The 17,541-nt window shown below is 39.0% G+C and overlaps 1 protein-coding gene across 1 annotated transcript in view; it reads right to left on the reverse strand.

Annotated features, from left to right (window-relative positions):
- The window catches only part of SCFD2 (sec1 family domain containing 2), a 352,474-nt gene that overhangs the window by 34,557 nt on the left and 300,376 nt on the right, over positions 1-17,541 (reverse strand). Inside the window, exon 6 of the mRNA XM_015597487.2 lies at positions 2,671-2,816. Coding sequence (XP_015452973.1) covers positions 2,671-2,816 — 146 coding nt within the window. The remainder of the gene's footprint in view (positions 1-2,670; positions 2,817-17,541) is intronic.

A 17,541-nucleotide genomic window follows, 5' to 3' on the forward strand; every position in this document is an offset into this window, starting at 1 on the left:
TTCTATGTAGCCCCTCTCCAAGCAAAGGAAAGGACAAAATGCTACAAAAGAGGACAAAGAGAAGGTCTATTTTGTCCTTTACTACTACTTTTGTAGAAAATGCTTCCATAGTGCCATCTATGTATCAGCTCCTTCCCTGAGAGATTTATATGTATTAACTCACCTAATCATTAAAGCATCTCTCTGTATGAGAAAGCTACTATCATTAGCTCCTTTATAGAGAAGGATCTAGATCCCTAGATCCAGAGGGGGAGCCCAGATCCACAGCACTGGAAAGAGCTGGAACAGGAACCCAGGGCCAGACCAGGTCTAGTGCTTTCCCAGGTGTCCCAGGGAGCCCAGGACATCCTAACTAGAATCTGCATAGAAACAGCACAGGGCTGAATAGAAAACACAAAATTTTCCTGGAGTTATAGGGCTGAGGACCAAATTGGAAGATATGGACAGAAAGTTGCCCAGCCAAGACCCATCTTCAAAACTACACATGGCTGGACTCTGATTCTAGTCTAGACATTTGTCCTTTTCTAATTACACGCACTCTGTGTCCCAACAAATCGTCCAATATATGATAAAGATATATGTATTGCATTCAAGATTCACCCAATGAATATTCATTAAGCATCAATTATGCACAAGATAACACTCCAGGCACTGAAGATATGGCAGTGACCCAACCAGATCAAAATCCCTGTCCTTACAGGACTTAAATCTGTGATTTAAAGTTTTTAAAATATTTTTCAAATAAAAAATATTGAAAAACCCAAAAGGTAAAATTTACCCATAATCCCATCCAAAACTCTTTCTTTATATATATAAGTACAGAGCAAGAAGTCAGAGTTTCTTCTTGTCCATCTAACCCTTCCTGTTGCCCATAAGGTAACCATTATAAATTTTCCCCCAAAATTTAAAGACTGATTAAATATACATATCCATATACTCATTATTATTATTATTAAACCAAAATAGAATAATGCATTATAGAATGATCTACAACATGTATTTTTTTTTCACCTAATAGATCATGAACCTCTGGTTTAGTTTGAGTTCTCCAAGAAGCAGAGTCTGAGACAAGGATTCAAAGTCCTTGCTCAGAACATTTAGATCTATCTCATTCATTTTAATGGTTGCACAGCATTTCAGTATGTGTCTGTATCATTATTTATTTAATACCCTCAAGATACACATACACAGTGTCCTCCCTCTAACCCCTACTTCCCACTCATCAACATTTCTCCATGAAGCAAGGAGAAAGCTCATTTTTCCAAAGCCATGGCTATAAGACAGGGTTCTGAGGTCTAGAGAAATGAGAGTATTGGCAGCAGGGAGATAAAGTCCAGGAAACTTACCATTGTCCTTATCATAACCATGATTTATAGCTAATACATATTTATGTGAAGTTGGCCAAATCAGTCACTGTGGTGATCATAATACTGCAGAGACCTCATTAATTTAGTGGTTTATTTTCCCTTTGCCAACTATAGCAGTCACTTTCTTCTTGACATTCTTTGGTCTAAATTTCATCATATATCATCAATTCTATTATGTCGTATAGAATGAGTCCATACCACAGTATTTTAGATTGCTAATTTTTTAATGGCAAAACTACATATAATTATTTGAGTGATTTTATCTGTATTTCGTGGTAGTGGTGTTCTTAGATCATTGAATAAAGGATGAGAATTTATGTTTCTAAGTTGAGTGCCAGTTTCTAAGCTCTTTTGTAACTTGGTGGGCGATTTCAGATGCCCATCAGCACCACCAATCATTACCACCAATCACCTTAAAGAGGCAGCACCCTGAAGTTGAATGCCTCACTAACATAGTCCCTACTAACAAAACATTCAACTCTCCAAAAGCCTTAGCAAATAAACTGGATTTCACTGAAGATTTCATGGGGAGCTGGAGGAGAAGATTCCCTCACACATCCCACAGCAAAACTTAATGGTCTTTTCTGTCAGAAACATCTGGTCTTCCTTAAAAGCTCATTTTGGCTACTAGGAACTTGCGTTCTGTCTCCTTCCTCATCCAACAGAGACTGTCTAGCCCTGATGGCTTCAGTCTTTCCTCATTCTTTAAGTTTCCCTTTGGGTCTTCTATAACTCCTCCTCCACTGAGTTTTTACAAAGCAATTACTTCTTTAATTATGGATTCTCATATCACTTTCCTACTCACTAGTCTAATAATCTCCTCAGAAAGCAGTGGGGGAATTTTAATTAAGAAATGATTTGCTATCACAAACATTTTTTTCATTGCCATAATATTATTAGGTAGTTTTATTATTCTAATTGATTAAAATGTTTATCGACTGCTTAGATCCAGAAACTTGGGAATCATCTAAGGCTAATCCCTTACCTATCGCCTGTAGTAACTGGGGCCCAAAGAAGTGAAGGAACTTGCCTAAGGTTGTAGATTAAGTCTGTGACAGCGCCACAGTTATAAAGTGGTGGCTGACCCAATCCAGCGCCCATCTAATTACAGCAAGTCTGAGATACAAATGAATCGAGAGGCTCTTACAAGAGAACCTAGAACTCTGAACTGGAAGGGAACTTGGAGTTTATCTAGAACAAATCTCTCATTTTAGAGAGGTTAAAATAGAAACTTTCCTTGTAGTTTCTGAATCCTAAAATTACAACACAGATTAGACAGTTACTTTAAAACGTATGTACTTGCCTGGTGAGTATGATTTCCAGGAACATAGACAGATTTAAACTGTTTCATGAGATTCCGAGCTCCAGCAATATCCCGAAGCAAAGTAAAGAGTTCATCCACGGCAATTTTGGATTTGTGAAACGTCAGGTTAATTGAAGAGTCACAGCCTGAAATAATCCAGAGATATTTCTTTGGGTGAACAAATCTTTAAGTTAAGTTTTAATAATGACAACCTGGTTTCGATGTAACACAGTTTTCTTTTGTTTTTTTAAATGCTATTTTGCCCTGGCAGTTCACCAAGTGAACTGTTTCAATCATCTATGAGCAATGAAACATGTTGGGTATAAATGCCTTTAACAGAAGCAGAACCCAGAATTGCCTGGGATTGCAGCCACCGGCTTCAATCCCTAGACTGCAGAAGTTTCACAGAAGGAAAGCTCCCCAGGATCTGCTGACTCAGAATGCAGCTTTGGGAGGGTATGAGGAGCCACAAAGGAAAATACGAGAGAGTTCTGGGATGAACCTCTCTTGCTTGAATCTCACCAACAGTTTCCATAAAATAGAACAGCAAGAATGAGAACAATATAGAGTTTGCTTCAGTGATAGAACTTGCTGGGATGGGCACCTGCCTGATGTGTTAACAAAATATACGGTATACTTTATACATTTAAATGGTATACATTTAAATGGCTACAGCCATTTAAAGTTGATAAAACACAAAGGGGGCCTAACAAGAAGACCATTCTCAGCAATGATTCTATTTCTTGCAGAAACTTATAATAAGTGATTTAGTATCTATCTTGTTAGAAGCTCATTCAGAACAGAAATAATTGTGGGTAAATCAGAAGTTAAAGAAATAGAGAAAGATTTAAGACAAACATTTTTGATTCTCTTAAATACTGCATACATAATACTCATTAATCTTCGCATCACCCTTATGAGATAAGAGCTATTGTTTTCCTCATTTTAAGGATGAGGGAACCCGAATGCAGAGACCAAGTAACACTCCCATTAGCAGACACTGTCAATGCTCTGCCGTGTCTGCTGTGTCACTCTGGACATCACTGGTAGGTTTGGGAAACAGTTCTTCTGTACTCTGACTACTTCCTACCTCAAGTACCTGGATGTCTTTCTATCTCTGTTTCTCCGTCTCTCTGTCTCTGTGTCTCTCTTCCCGAGGGCTTTCTCCAGTTGTCAGGGCGTGTTTGGCCTTTCTGTGGAGCAGCCTGGGGAGTCAGCACTTGTAGGAATAAACTAGCTTTCTCATCCCTTAAGAGAACAATTCCAAACTGTGGTCTTCACGGCTTTTCTGAGGGGTCCCAGCAGGACTGAGCCCTAGTTGCCCACAACAATAACTCACTCATTAAGGCCCCCTTTATTGGCTTTCCTTTCTTCCCTGTCTCACTTCCCTAATTCCTGACTGTGCTTCCTGGAATATCTTTCCAAATATAGACCTTGCACCCAAATCCTTATCTCAGGACCCCAGAGCTTCCACAGCAACTGGAACACAGGCAGCCTGGACCCAGAGCCTGTATTCTTTTTTTGGAACAGTTTTATTGAGATATAATTTACATACAATACAATTAACTCATTTAACATGTACAACTCAATAGCTTTGATTATATTCACATAGTTGTATAGTTGTATAAACATTATCAACACAATCAATTTTAGAATATTTTTTTCACCCCAACAGGAAACTCCCCATACGTGTTAACTGTCCCTGCCTATTTTCCCCTCCCCCGAGTCCCTGGCAACCACTAATCTGCTTTCTGACTCTGTGGATTTACCTATTCTGGACTTTTCATAAATGTGGAATCATGGAATATGTGATCTTTTGTGACTGGCTTCTTTCATTTAGCATAATGTTTTCCAAATTGTAGCAGGTATTAAGATTTCGTTTCTTTTTATTGCTGACTAATATTCATTGTAAGGATATGCTACATTTTACATATTTATTCATCAAGTGATAGACATTTGGGTTGTTTCCACATTTGACTATTATGAATGCTACTAGTTTTACAAGTACAAATTTTTTGTGTGAACATACATTTTCATTTCTCTTAGGTATATACCCAGTATAGAATTGCTGAGTCATATGGAAACTGTGTTTAACCTTTTGAGGAATTGCCAGACTGTTTTCCAAAGTGTCTGCACCATTTTATATTCCCACCAGTAGTGTAAGATAGTTCTGATTTCTCCACATCCTCAACAATGCTTATTATCTATCTTCTTGAGTGTAGCTATCCAAGTGAGTAAGAAATGAAGAGACACTTGTTGATTTTGATAAAGAGAGAAATTATTTTTAGGGAGTAGAGGTAGCTCCAAACAAGCTTAAACTAAAATGGAGTGCTTGCAAAGTACATAGGAATGTCCGAAGGAACCCAACTGTAGCAGATGCTGTGAGATGGATGTAAGTAGCTGAGCTTCTACTCTTAATTACTATGGAACACTGTATATAATAACTCTTCAAGGGTGGGCAAAATTCTGAACTGTTTTCACTCACAACATTTCTGACACCAAATGTGTGTGTTTCTTCCCCTACGTGATTTGATTCTCTAACTCTCCAGACACCAACTGAGTGCCCTACAATTCAATTCTGACACTAACTATGCAGAGTTAGCACAGACTCCACAGTTCAAGGGCTCAGTCCCACAGACTGTCCTCACTGCAGACACTGGTTCCAACTCCCAGGGGCCACCTGCACTTCTGGCCAACCAGCTATCAATTGATGGTTCCCATGACCCCTTCCTCAGTTCCAATAATTTGCTAGAACAGCCCGCAGTACCCAGGAGGGCACTTTTCTTATTGTTATGGGTTTATTACAAAGGTTACAGTTCAGAAATAGTCAAATAGAAGGGAGGCATAGAGCAAGGAAGGAGCATGTAGCTTCCACACCCTCTTCAGCTGCTCCACCTTCCCAGTACCTCGATGTGTTCATCAACCCAGAAGCTCTTAGAACCCTATTGTTTAGATGTCAAACTGGAGGTTTCATTACAGAGGCATGATTGATCAAATTATTGATCATTGGTGATTAACAACTTCCGGCCCTTCTCCTCTCCCTTGGAAGTTGGGAGTGGGGTTGAAAGTTCCAACTCTCTAAACATGCCTTGATTTTTCTGGTGACCAGACAGCCCCCACAACCTGAAGCTATCTAGGGGCCCCATTCATCAGTCATCCCATTAGCATACATGACACTCTCATCACTCCAGAGATTCCAAGAGTTTTAAGAGTTTTAAGATTGGAATTAGGGACAAAGACCAATAGATACATTTGTTTTGTTGTAAAAATCTTGAACAGTCTTTTTCTCTTGGTTTCCAGAAATGACTGACACATTGCCATTAAAAAAATCAAAGTGTGGTCAAGTCCAGTGAAAGGAAGCCTCCGCATGTTCAGTGAACTGCAGTGGGGGTGGGGGCAGTCGATGGAAGGAATTCAGGGAGTTCATGTGAACGCCCCAGAGTTCTATGCCAAGCTTCGTAGAAAGAAAAGAAATATGTCATTTTCTGCGGAGCGAGTTAATAACTTCTTCCTGGTTCTCAAAGAGGTTCATAGTCAAGAAAAGTGAGATCTACAGATAGACAGCATCTATTGATATTACACCATGCTTGCTCTTGGCATTGTAGCTCTAATTGAGATATATCAGCATGTGCTTTAGTCAACGATCAACTAGAAGAGACCTGGGACAGTTATGCCTCCTCACTCATCCACCTGGCTTCCTTCCTTAACCTCTTGGGTTGAGCCATTTAAGATATGGGACATTATATCAATTTTATGTAATAATATACATATGTATTACTCTTTCAAATAAAAAAAGTTGTGCAAAGAATAAGAAAACATTATTAGTTCTAGTACCATGCATAGTGTTTCAATTCCCCTAAAACATAATTCAGCTAATGGGTTAAAATTTTTTTATTTAAAGTAATTAATTTTTACAGAACAGAAAAATTCCATTTTCATATGGTCTATATTAATTTTTTTGGAAGGTGAGGAATATAATGTTTATCCATTAGTTCAAGTGGAATAGAATCATCTATACTGGAATCATCTATACTGGAATAGAATCATCTATACATGGAAATTGTGGATTAGATACTGGAATTAAGTAAAGGCTGTGTAATTACAAAGAGTTAGGTGACATTTACTACAGGTTATTTGACAGAAATGTTTATAGATTACTGGTAAATTAAACCTAATAGAAACCTAATAGAAAAATAAGACTGTCAAAGAAATTGTTGGAAGAAGAATAAAATGTTCGAAATTTGCAAATTCAGTAAAACTTTCCTGAAAAATAATTATCTCCATTATTTAAATCAACTGCACAAGGGCAACTTCCATCCAAACCATCAACACTTTCTAGCATGTCGGGTCTCTCCAAGCAAGGGTTCTACCATATACCTATTTCCAGGACATCGGGCCAAAGGGGGCTCATTTTTATCAGTCTCTAAGCATTTTCATAATTTTATCTATTTTCACCAAAAGCAGGATTTACATTCATTTACCCAAAACCTGTAATGAAAGTCACATACACACACACCCCCCCCACGCGCGCGCGCGCGCAAACACACTTTAGAGATGTGCATCAAAGAACATAAATGACTTGTGCAAGACCACATCACTATCCCTGGTGAACTCAATGTTCAAAATGCCCCTCTGATCACAGGACTGAGCTTCTTTATGTACATTGTCTCCCACTATTCAGAATCTCCTCTGTGAATGCAGCTCATTCCAAATTCAAGCTGCAATTAACAGCTAAGAGGAGATGTGGGCATAAAAGCTATGAAATGGGATTAATTCTTTTCTGTGATAATAGTGATAGCTATAATCAGTGAACACTAACTGATGTCAGGCACTATTCTAAGAAGTTTATACATATTATAAACTTATATTTAATCTCCACAGAAACCCATAAGGTAGGTACTATTATCATTTTCATTTTGTAGATGGGGAAACTGAGCTATAGAAAAGTTAAGTAACACGAAGTCACTCAATTAGTAAGTAATAAAGCTAAGATTCAAACCTTTGCTGTCTAATTCTAGTTAGTCCTGATAACCAACTGCTTTCTTTCATATGTGCTAAGACCACATACGTAAAAGATCAATAAAACACTTAATTTACCCTCAATATTGAGAAATGCTTTTTAAAAGGTGTGAGTGGCAAGTGTCTTTCCTCTTGGGAAGACCTGGACCTGTCCCTGGGGGTAGACAATAACAGTGTGAGTTGCAGCTAAACCCCAGGCCCATCTTTTTGGCCACACAAGGTGTGCCCGTCCCCTAGGCCTGGCTGCACACTCTCCCTGGGTATCCGCTCCATAAGGAGCTGTGTTCAGTTACTTCTAATAAGCCTCTGACAGCCTGTTAAATTAAGCCAGTTTATAAGATAACAATGTTTTGTAAGAGAACTCTTAAGTGTATGATTCCAGTCAATTCTCATTTAATCCATTTAGTTAAATAGATAATAAACCAGAAGCTGATCCTAGCCTTCGGCCAAGGGAGATCTGTGTGCTTCAGTTGCCTACTTCTTGATAAGGGAGAAGCCCCAATCCCCTAGGGCATTCCTCTGTTCTAAAATGGAGGATGACTCATGCCCCTGCAATTTCTTTCTTTGGAGGGCTTGGTAATCTCTTGGGTAGGGGTCCAGTTACTTCTCAGAGCAACAAAGTAAGGCTCCTGTGTCCATGCCTACCCTCCCTTCGTTCCCCTCTCACCGGTCTCCATTTACTGAAGTCCCTTTACTTTAGCAGAGTGAGAACAGTGGTTTCCATGGTTTTGTACACTGCAGGGAACATGCTTCCAGCAACAACAAAGTTAAAATGGAGAGACGGCTGAACAGCTTCCCGATCCTCCAGGGGTGGCTGAAATGAAGCCATGTTCCTTACTGTAACCTGCCTAATGCTTCTCTTCTGTTTGGTTCTCTTGCGGGGCAGGCTTGGCTCTGTCTGGTACTTGGGGAACCTTTTCAAAGGAATCTGGTTCCTAATATCTATTCCTTTGATATTAAAGAATAAAATCAGGAGGCTGCCATGTCTAAGGCCTTCATCTGGATTGGAGCTAAAGTAGTTCTCCTCTAAGGCCTTCCAACACACATACACGCACATGCGCACAAACACACACTTAAGCAGGTCAAATGTAAAGAATGTCATTTGTATAACTGGATAAGTTGGAGGGGCATGGCTACAATAGGATTTGAAATGTCTCCCTATTTAGTGATACTATTCTCCTGACAATTCTAAAGACCCCGCCCAACTAGGATCAAAAAGTATTTGAGCCTGGTCAAGAGTCCTTTTCTCATCTGGACCCAAGTTATCCAAGGCTGTCTTCATCCTTGTCTGGCCCAAAGGTTGAGAACAACAGGCCCACTTTCCTGTTAGCATCCCTGCTCTCCTGCCTCTCAGGAAGCGCCTGGCAGCAGGGGCCTACTTCCATGGGCTCCTGAGACAGTTAGAGAAAAGGTCGGCATGGAAGTATGACTCAGGCCAGAAAGGGCAGAGCGCTGGGAGGTCATGACCCCCTCATCCATCCAGCTGTCTGACACTGCCTTTTCTCTCTTTTCAAACCATTTTTTTAAAGACGGAGTCTTTTCTCATGGCTCTCAATAAACGTTTGGTAAATGAAAGCAAAACCAAACAAAATAAAAAAACAAACCTTAGCAAGTGCCTTCACATCTGAGATCTTTTAGGGAAGCTGACTGTATTAAACCCCTCTTGAGTACAACAGTGCTGGTAAGTGCATAAGTAAAACTACAACAGAAGCTTTCTTTTTCAAACATGCTTGGGACCAATAGGGGATTGGTATTTGAAGATGAGGATTGTGAAATACTAATCTCTCATATACGTGCATAATTTTGTTTAGAATTAAAACATAAATAAATGTCTGTGTATTCACTAATTTTTTGAGGAAAGACCAAGGTCTTTTTTTTAAGTATTGTCTGATTAGAGTTCCTTTTTTAAAAATAAAAACCATTAATACCATGTAGAATTTCCAATTTTAGTTCTTTAAAGTAGAACAAGAAGTTAAAGTCACAATCCAAGAGTAGATTTCTTCTAGATTTAATGTGTTCTTTTCCTTCATTCTTTTACAATCGCCTTGTCACACTTAATTCAAAAGCATTTTAAAAATGCTTTACTGAGTCTTTCAAAAGCATTCAATTTGGTTTTCTCTGAAACAATTTTCTTTTTAGATTTATATTTCATCAGTGTGTGAGAACATTTAATTAAGGTTTAAACTTAATAACAAGTACAACTGGCATAAGCAGGTTTGGAAATAAACCTAATTGAGTCTTGGGAATCATGCAACTCGACTGGGAAGAGCAGATGTGCCCAGGCACATGGAGATTACATTAGCGCTATGAGGGCTTGGAGTTTTAGCATTAGTCATTCTATTTCATAGAGTGATTGCAGAATGCCAGTTATTCTGGTGAATGGGTCATGTGGAGGCTGGTTGAGAACAAATGAATTATATATATTATATCACATATAATATGTAATTCATATTCATTATTTTTATAAATTATGTATAAATAAAAATATATTTCTGAGGATTTTTATTTATACTACACAGGCAATTGTATCTGTCATCAATTTAATGTTTAATGACCTATGTGACTTTTAAGTTCCTCTAGCATAAAAAAAAAAAAATCAAGTCTTAGTTGAGAGACTTCGGGTTTTACAGGGCTGATTTCCTGGTTCATGGTAGAGTCCCGTTCTGCACCATAGGGCAGGGCTCCTTGGCAGGTGTGGAGGTAACGACATAAATAGGTGGGATGAGTACGTTGGTGGAGCGGGCCTAACAAAGAAAATCAGAGTCAGGGACATCCAGGTGAGGCTGCAAAGGGCCCAAGACAGGGCCCAAGAAGGCTGCCTCTTCCTGAAGTCCCTCCTTAAGTCTTCCCTCAGGCTCCCAGGCCACACTTTCCCATGGCACCTTGGTTCATTGACTCCCACTCAGTCCTGGATCCCTCTAGCCTGTGGCCTATAGTTATTGCTCAAATAACAAGGAAGAAAGGAGAGGAGGGATGGAGATAAGCTCAGTGGGAACAGGCGCTCTCCTTGGTTCACCACTGACCTCTAGCCCAAGGCCTGGCTCAGTCATAGAAGGCACTCATTAAATAATTCTTAAATAAGTGAATGGGGGAAAATAGAGGGGTGATAGGTAAAAGAATTAAATCGGACCAATATGCTGTAAAGCAATAGCACTAATTCTTGAGGAGCTGATAAACTATCTGTAGGAAATTTCAAACAAGGAGCCTCCAGACAGTTTTGAGCAATTGCAGCCTGTGCGCCTGCGAGGGTCACCTCCCCAAAAGGCTTCTTTACAAGAACAACCTCAATTGGCGAAATAAATCCTGTTTGTCTCTTTAACAGGTAAAACTAAACTCTATATGGTTTAAGTGTACATAGACGCGAGAGTAAACTGTTTTAAACAGAAAGAGAATGGTAGATACAAACTTCAGAAAAGTGGTTACCTCTGGGGGTGGGGGCGAGTGGGTAAGCCACCCTCTGGAACAGAGAGGTAAGGTCATGAGTGTCTATTATGTAATTATGCTTTATGACACATATATCACATAATCTTTTAAACGTATCGTCTATCATCTTAAAAAATATAACAAAACAAAAACCAGTCACACTACTTTTTAAGCCTCCAGCAAATTCAGCTTTTTAAAACAGCTGAAACAAGGAAGAAATGACAACTGAAATTTATTATTATTAGGCAGGTTTGGGACATGTGGTGGATGTGGAGAGACTTGCACAGTCATGAGAGAATGTGACTGCCCAGAATTCTAGCCTCAGCCCCGAGGCTTCTTGTGCGAAAACATGTGGGAAAGCCTAAAGGAAGGAAAACTGTCAGGAATATGCTTTGGAACTTGCATTTTTTAATGGCGGGGTGCAATACCAAGTTGCCAGTGAGGCCCAGGAAGTAGGATGCAGGATGCAGGCAGTGAGACAAGCAGCCCCTTGATCCCAAATGTCTATGCTACTTCAGGAAGCACCAAGAAGGCAGCAGAAAAGACAATCCTGGATCACGCTGAAACAAGGAAACAGCCCCAATATTTCAAAACGTTTCTTCTGGAATGCCTCTGAAAAATCTCTCCGAAGTAGCTTTTCTGACTGCCCTAACTATACTAACATAATTTCTTTATCTTAACCTTTTATGTGGTTAAATAAGGGAGGCTTCGAAGACTTCGTAAAAACTGTTGGGATACCATATCACATTAAATAATACAATTTTATACATTGGTTATTATGTTATCCTATTAAATCAATCTAAATCTCAGACAAAGAGATCCTGAAGTTCAGCATTCAGAGTAACTGAAGTACCACGTTCGAGGCTATTTCTTTACAAAGGTAGACAACAATTTTTGATCAGTAATATAATCTGCTATTATTGGGCTATCACCATAATAAAATCAAATCCCTCCATATCATTTCACTTTGGGCCTCTTTTCCAGGAATAAAATCTGCCACAAGTAGGGAAAAAAGTGCCCACACAGCCACTTTTGCCAGACTCATGCCCACCTGCCCGTTCTCACACAGGGAGTGGGGCACACAATCCCTGACGGGGACACAGACAGGCTTTCAAACCTGTACATCTCACTTGTGAGTGCTTCCCAACAGCTTGGTTGCTTTTATTCTGTTGAATTCATTCTCTTGAATTATAAACTTGCCATTTATACTGTAAGTCCCCTTTCAAAGTGTGTTAACATTTTTGGTGCTTCTGAATAGCTTGAAATGGTTTGCTGGACTCTCAGAGCTGACCTGAGAGATTACCTGCATCTGGTTGTTTTCAAAAGCTGTTGCGGGGCAGAGTGCCTGGGAGCCTGGGAGGTACAGACTTTCTAGGACACTGTAACAAAATACTACGGTTGATCTCATTTTCCAAATGAGGGGAAAACAAGCCTATATCACATGCACGTAAAGGCATCACCAAGCATGCCCATGAGTTAAGTACAGGGGGCAGTTTTTATGTTAATATTTGCTTGTTTCTTGTTTGTTATTTTTGGGATGCTACAAAAGCTGAAGCAGCAACAAAGATAAGAAGAAACAGAATAGATGTAAACGTATGGTGGAGAAAATTTGATGGGCTTTATTTTTCTCTGAATTGAGAAAAGACAGCCATCATTTGATGTTAGCAGGGGACAGTATTCCCCGGGTGCATAGTTTCAGAACCAATGAGCCAGTCCATCATTTCAGAGAGAGAAATGAAGCCAAGATGCTCCTTCCACGGAGGGTTCTTCCAAGACCTCCGAGAAGCCAATCCCTTCCGTCCTTCAGGAAGTATGCCTGATGTGCCACCACCTGCAACCAGCCTTGCACCTTGTTAACCTCCACACTCTGCCCTCCCTACTGTCCAGTGCAGAGATGCGTGTGTGTTGGAGGGAGGCTGGCTCCATCTGATGAAGCTGCAGTAGAGGCCCAGAGCACCCCCAAGAAGATCATCTAGAAGGCTTCCTGGAGGTGCAGGCCAAGAAGGAAGATGTGAAGGACCATATCAAGTTGTGCTATTCCTGCTCCTTTCCAAATGTAAGTCTAGGTCTTGTTACTGGTTTTAAAAATAGTACCAAAGGAGTTTGGAGAAACATGGCCGAGTGAGAAACATCCCCAGATCTCTCCCCTTGAAACTACAATAAGCTGAACATCTAAAACTCAACAAAAAACACCCAAACTGCACACCAGCATGTCTGAGCATGGGATCTGCGCAAAGAGCTACCACAGGTCAGAACCTTGGGTGTTGGGTGGTGGACTGGGAGAAATAAAGAAGCTGCCCCTCGCAGCTGCCTGAGCTCCCTGTAGGAGGAGAGAGGTGGGGGGAGCGGGGAGAAGGTGCGGCGAGTTTCCTGAACAGCCCTACCTGGGAGTGCTGTGAGCTCCACGCGACCTGCAGCAGGGCTCAGTCATCAGGGCAGAAAGCAGAGAAGCAGGATGGCAGAGAAACAACAGTTGATTTTTACCAGCTGCAGTTGCAATATCAAGGGTGAGCTGCAGCGTCTAACCCCCAACACAAAGGGCCCCTCCCCCCAGATCCTCTGAGACTGAACAGCATGGAGCCCCAGGAGAATCTGAGCAAACGCTACCGAAACTGTCGTTAACACTGACAGGGACTGAGACTGAGAGTAGTGAGTGTGATTAAACATTTATAAGAAGAAAAACAGGGATTATTAAAGCTTTATATAAAGAAAGGATCCAAGAGGTTTAGACGCCACTTACTGGAAACCAAAAGAAAAGTGCCTCCTTTGGAACAGGCTAAAGAGAGACCTTTATATAACAAATTGTCTTTCTGTAAAAAAAGCAGAATATACTTCCATTAATGCTCAGACAGAGAAATAGTTCATTAAACACCATGAACAACCAAGGTGACAAGGCATCTCAGAAAGAAAGAGAAAAATCTCCAGAAAATAAGCTTACAAACATAGAAATATGCAAGTTAAATGACATAGAATTCAGGATGGCACTTTTGAAAAAACTCAGTGAGTTCCAAAACGAGACATATCAACAATTTCAGGAATTGAAAATACAACTAGATGAGCAGAATGAGTTCTTTAGCAAGGATATTGAAACCCTCGAAAAGTACAAAATAGATTTTTTTTTTGGAGATTAAAAGCACACTGTAAGAGCTGAAAAATGAAATAGCAAGCTGGAGAAACAGAGTCGACCAAATGGAGGAAAGGATCAGTGATATCGAAGACAGAAATCTAGAAATAAATCTGAAGGAAGAAGAGAGAAACCGAAGAATGAAAAATAATGAAAGAGAAATACAAGAACTAGCTGATACTATCAGGAGAGGAAACATAAAAATAAGGGGCATAATAGAAGGTGAGGAAAAGGAGCAGGGACTAGAAAGCATTTTCAGACAAATAGTTGATAAGAATTTGCCAAATCTAGGAATGAACTGGAGTTTGGGATTCAAGAAGTTAACAGAACATCCAATTACCTCAACCTAAGTAGGCCTTCACCAAGACACATTGTATTAAAATTATCAAAAGTCAGCGACAAAGACAGAATTCTCAGGGCAGCCAGGGATAAGCAGATGGTAACTTATAAAGGAAAACCCATTAGATTATTGTTGGACTTCTCAACACAAATCTTACAAGCCAGAAAGGAGTGGAATGAAATGTTCAAACTATTAAGTGAAAGGAACTACTAGCCTAGAACAATGTATCCAGCTAAGCTCTCCTTTAGATATGAAGGAGAAATTAACACCTTTCCAGACATACAAAAATTGAGGGAATTCTCCACTACGAGGCCTGCACTACAGGAAATACTAAAGTGGTCAGTTCATCTTAAATAAAATGACAAAAACAAAAACAAAAACAAACCCCATAATTAGGTGTACATAATCAAGTAAGGTGACTATCAGGCTAATATAAGCAGAGGAGTGCAATCTTTACTAAGAACAGGGCATTATAAGCTTAAACATTAAGAAGAGAATTGCTATAGCAGGATAGGGATGAACATTCAGCATACATAGGGACAAACTGATATAACAATGACTGAAAAGGGGAGGATTCAAAGATCCAAATTCGCAAAGGGGAATGGAGATAATCACACGCAGAAGAAAATAGACGACTATGTATATACATATATACACACATACACACATAACTATCCTTTACATATTCGTAATAGTAACCACACACCGAAGATTCAAAACTGAAGTATATAACATAGAACAAGAAGAACCAGAGGGAAAACCCACAGAAGCCAACCAAAATGAAGAAAAAAGAAACACAAGGACAAGGAAGAAATGGAAATACCAAGCTACCAGAAAACAAAAGAATAAAATGGCTATAAGAAGACCTCATATTTCAATAATCACCTTAAATGTAAATGGACTAAACTCACCAATAAAAAGGCACAGAGTTGCAGAATGGATCAAAAAGCAAAACCCAACCATAAGCTGCCTCCAGGAGACACATGGCAGCTCCAAAAACAAATATAGACTCAAAGTGAAAGGGTGGAAAATGATATTTCAAGCAAATGGCATTCAGAGAAAAGTGGGACTAGCTGTACTAATATCAGATGAAATAGACTTCAAAATAAAAAAGGTAAAGAAAGATACTGAGGGACACTTCAGAATGATAAAGGGAAACATGCTCCAAGAAGACATAACAGTTATTAATATCTATGCTCCCATTCAGAGATCCCCAAAATATGTAAAGCAATTACAAACAGAACTAAAGGAAGAAACAAACCAAAACACTATTGTAGTAAGGAACCTAAATACCCCACTGTCAGATATGGACAGATCATCCAAACAGAAAATCAATAAAGAAATAACGTCCTTAAATGATACATTAGAACAACTGGACATAGTTGACATTTACAGAGCCTTCCATCCCAAAAGAGCTGCTTATACATTCTTCTCTAGTGCACATGGAACATTCTCAAGAATCGACCACATACTGGGACACAGAAATAGCCTCAACAAATGTAAGAGGGCTGAAATCATACCAACCATATTCTCTGATCATAATGCTTTGAAACTAGAGATCAGTTGCAAAAAGAAATCAGGAAGAACCACAAATACATGGAGATCAAACAACATGCTATTGAAGAATAACTGAGTTAGAGAAGAAATAAAAAGAGACATCAAGAGATACATAGAAATGAATGATAATGATAGTACAACATATCAAAACTTTTCAGACATGGCAAAAGTGGTCATAAGAGGAGTTTATATCATTACAAGCCTATCTTCAATAACAAGAACAAGCCCAAATAAACAACCTAACTTCATCTTAAAAAACTAGAAAAGAAAGAACAAATGAGGCCTTAAGCCAGCAAAAGGAAAGAAATTGTCAAAATTAGAGCAGAAATAAATGAAATTGAAAACAAAACAAAACAAAACAAAACAATAGAAAAAATAAATACAACAAGGAGCTGGTTCTTTGAGAAGGTTAATAAAATTGACAAACCCCTGGCCAGACTCACTAAAGAAAATAAAGGACACAAATAAACAAAATCAGGGATGAAAGAGGGGAAATTACGACAGACACTGCAGAAATACAAAGGATCATACAAGAATACTATGAAAAAGTATATAATGCCAAATTTAATAACCTAGAAGAAATGGACCAGTACTTAGAAAAATACACCTTCCTAGACTGAATCAAGAAGAATTGGAAAATCTAAATAGACCAATGAGTAGTATGGAAATTGAAACAATCATCAAAAACCTACTAAAAGTAAAAGTCCAAGACCAGATGGCTTCATCAGTGAATTCTACCAAACATTCAAAGAAGATTTAATACCAACCATTCTCCTCAAACTCTTCCAAAAAATCAAAGAGGAGGCATTACTTCCTAACTCATTTTATGAGGCCAATATTACCCTGATATCAAAACCTGGTAAAGATAACACAAAAATATCTCTCATGAACACAGATGCAAAAATCCTAAATAAGATACTAGCAAACCGAATACAGCAACATTTTAAAAAGATTATACACCACGATCAAGTGGGCTTCATCCCAGGGGCACAGGGATGATTTAACATATGCAAATCGATTAATGTGATACATTACATAAACAAATTAAAAAGTAAGAATCATATGATCATATCAAAAGATGCGGAAAAAGCCTTTGACAAGATACAGCATCCATTTAATATCAAAACACTTAACAAAATCGGTATAGAAGGAACGTGCCTTAACATAATAAAGGCCATATACAACAAATCCTCAGCCAACATTATACTTAATGATGAAAAACTAAAAACCTTTCCTCTAAGATCAGGAACAAGACAAGGCTGTCCACTAACACTACTCTTATTTAATATAACATTGGAGGTCCTAGCGAGTGCAATCAGGCAAGAGAAAGATATAAAAGGCATCCAAATAAGAAATGAAGAAGTCAAACTGTCACTATTTGCAGATGACATGATTCTCTATATAGAAA

This window comes from Pteropus alecto, unplaced genomic scaffold (assembly GCF_000325575.1).
Source record: "Pteropus alecto unplaced genomic scaffold, ASM32557v1 scaffold57, whole genome shotgun sequence".
Classification (NCBI taxonomy): Eukaryota; Metazoa; Chordata; class Mammalia; order Chiroptera; family Pteropodidae; genus Pteropus; species Pteropus alecto.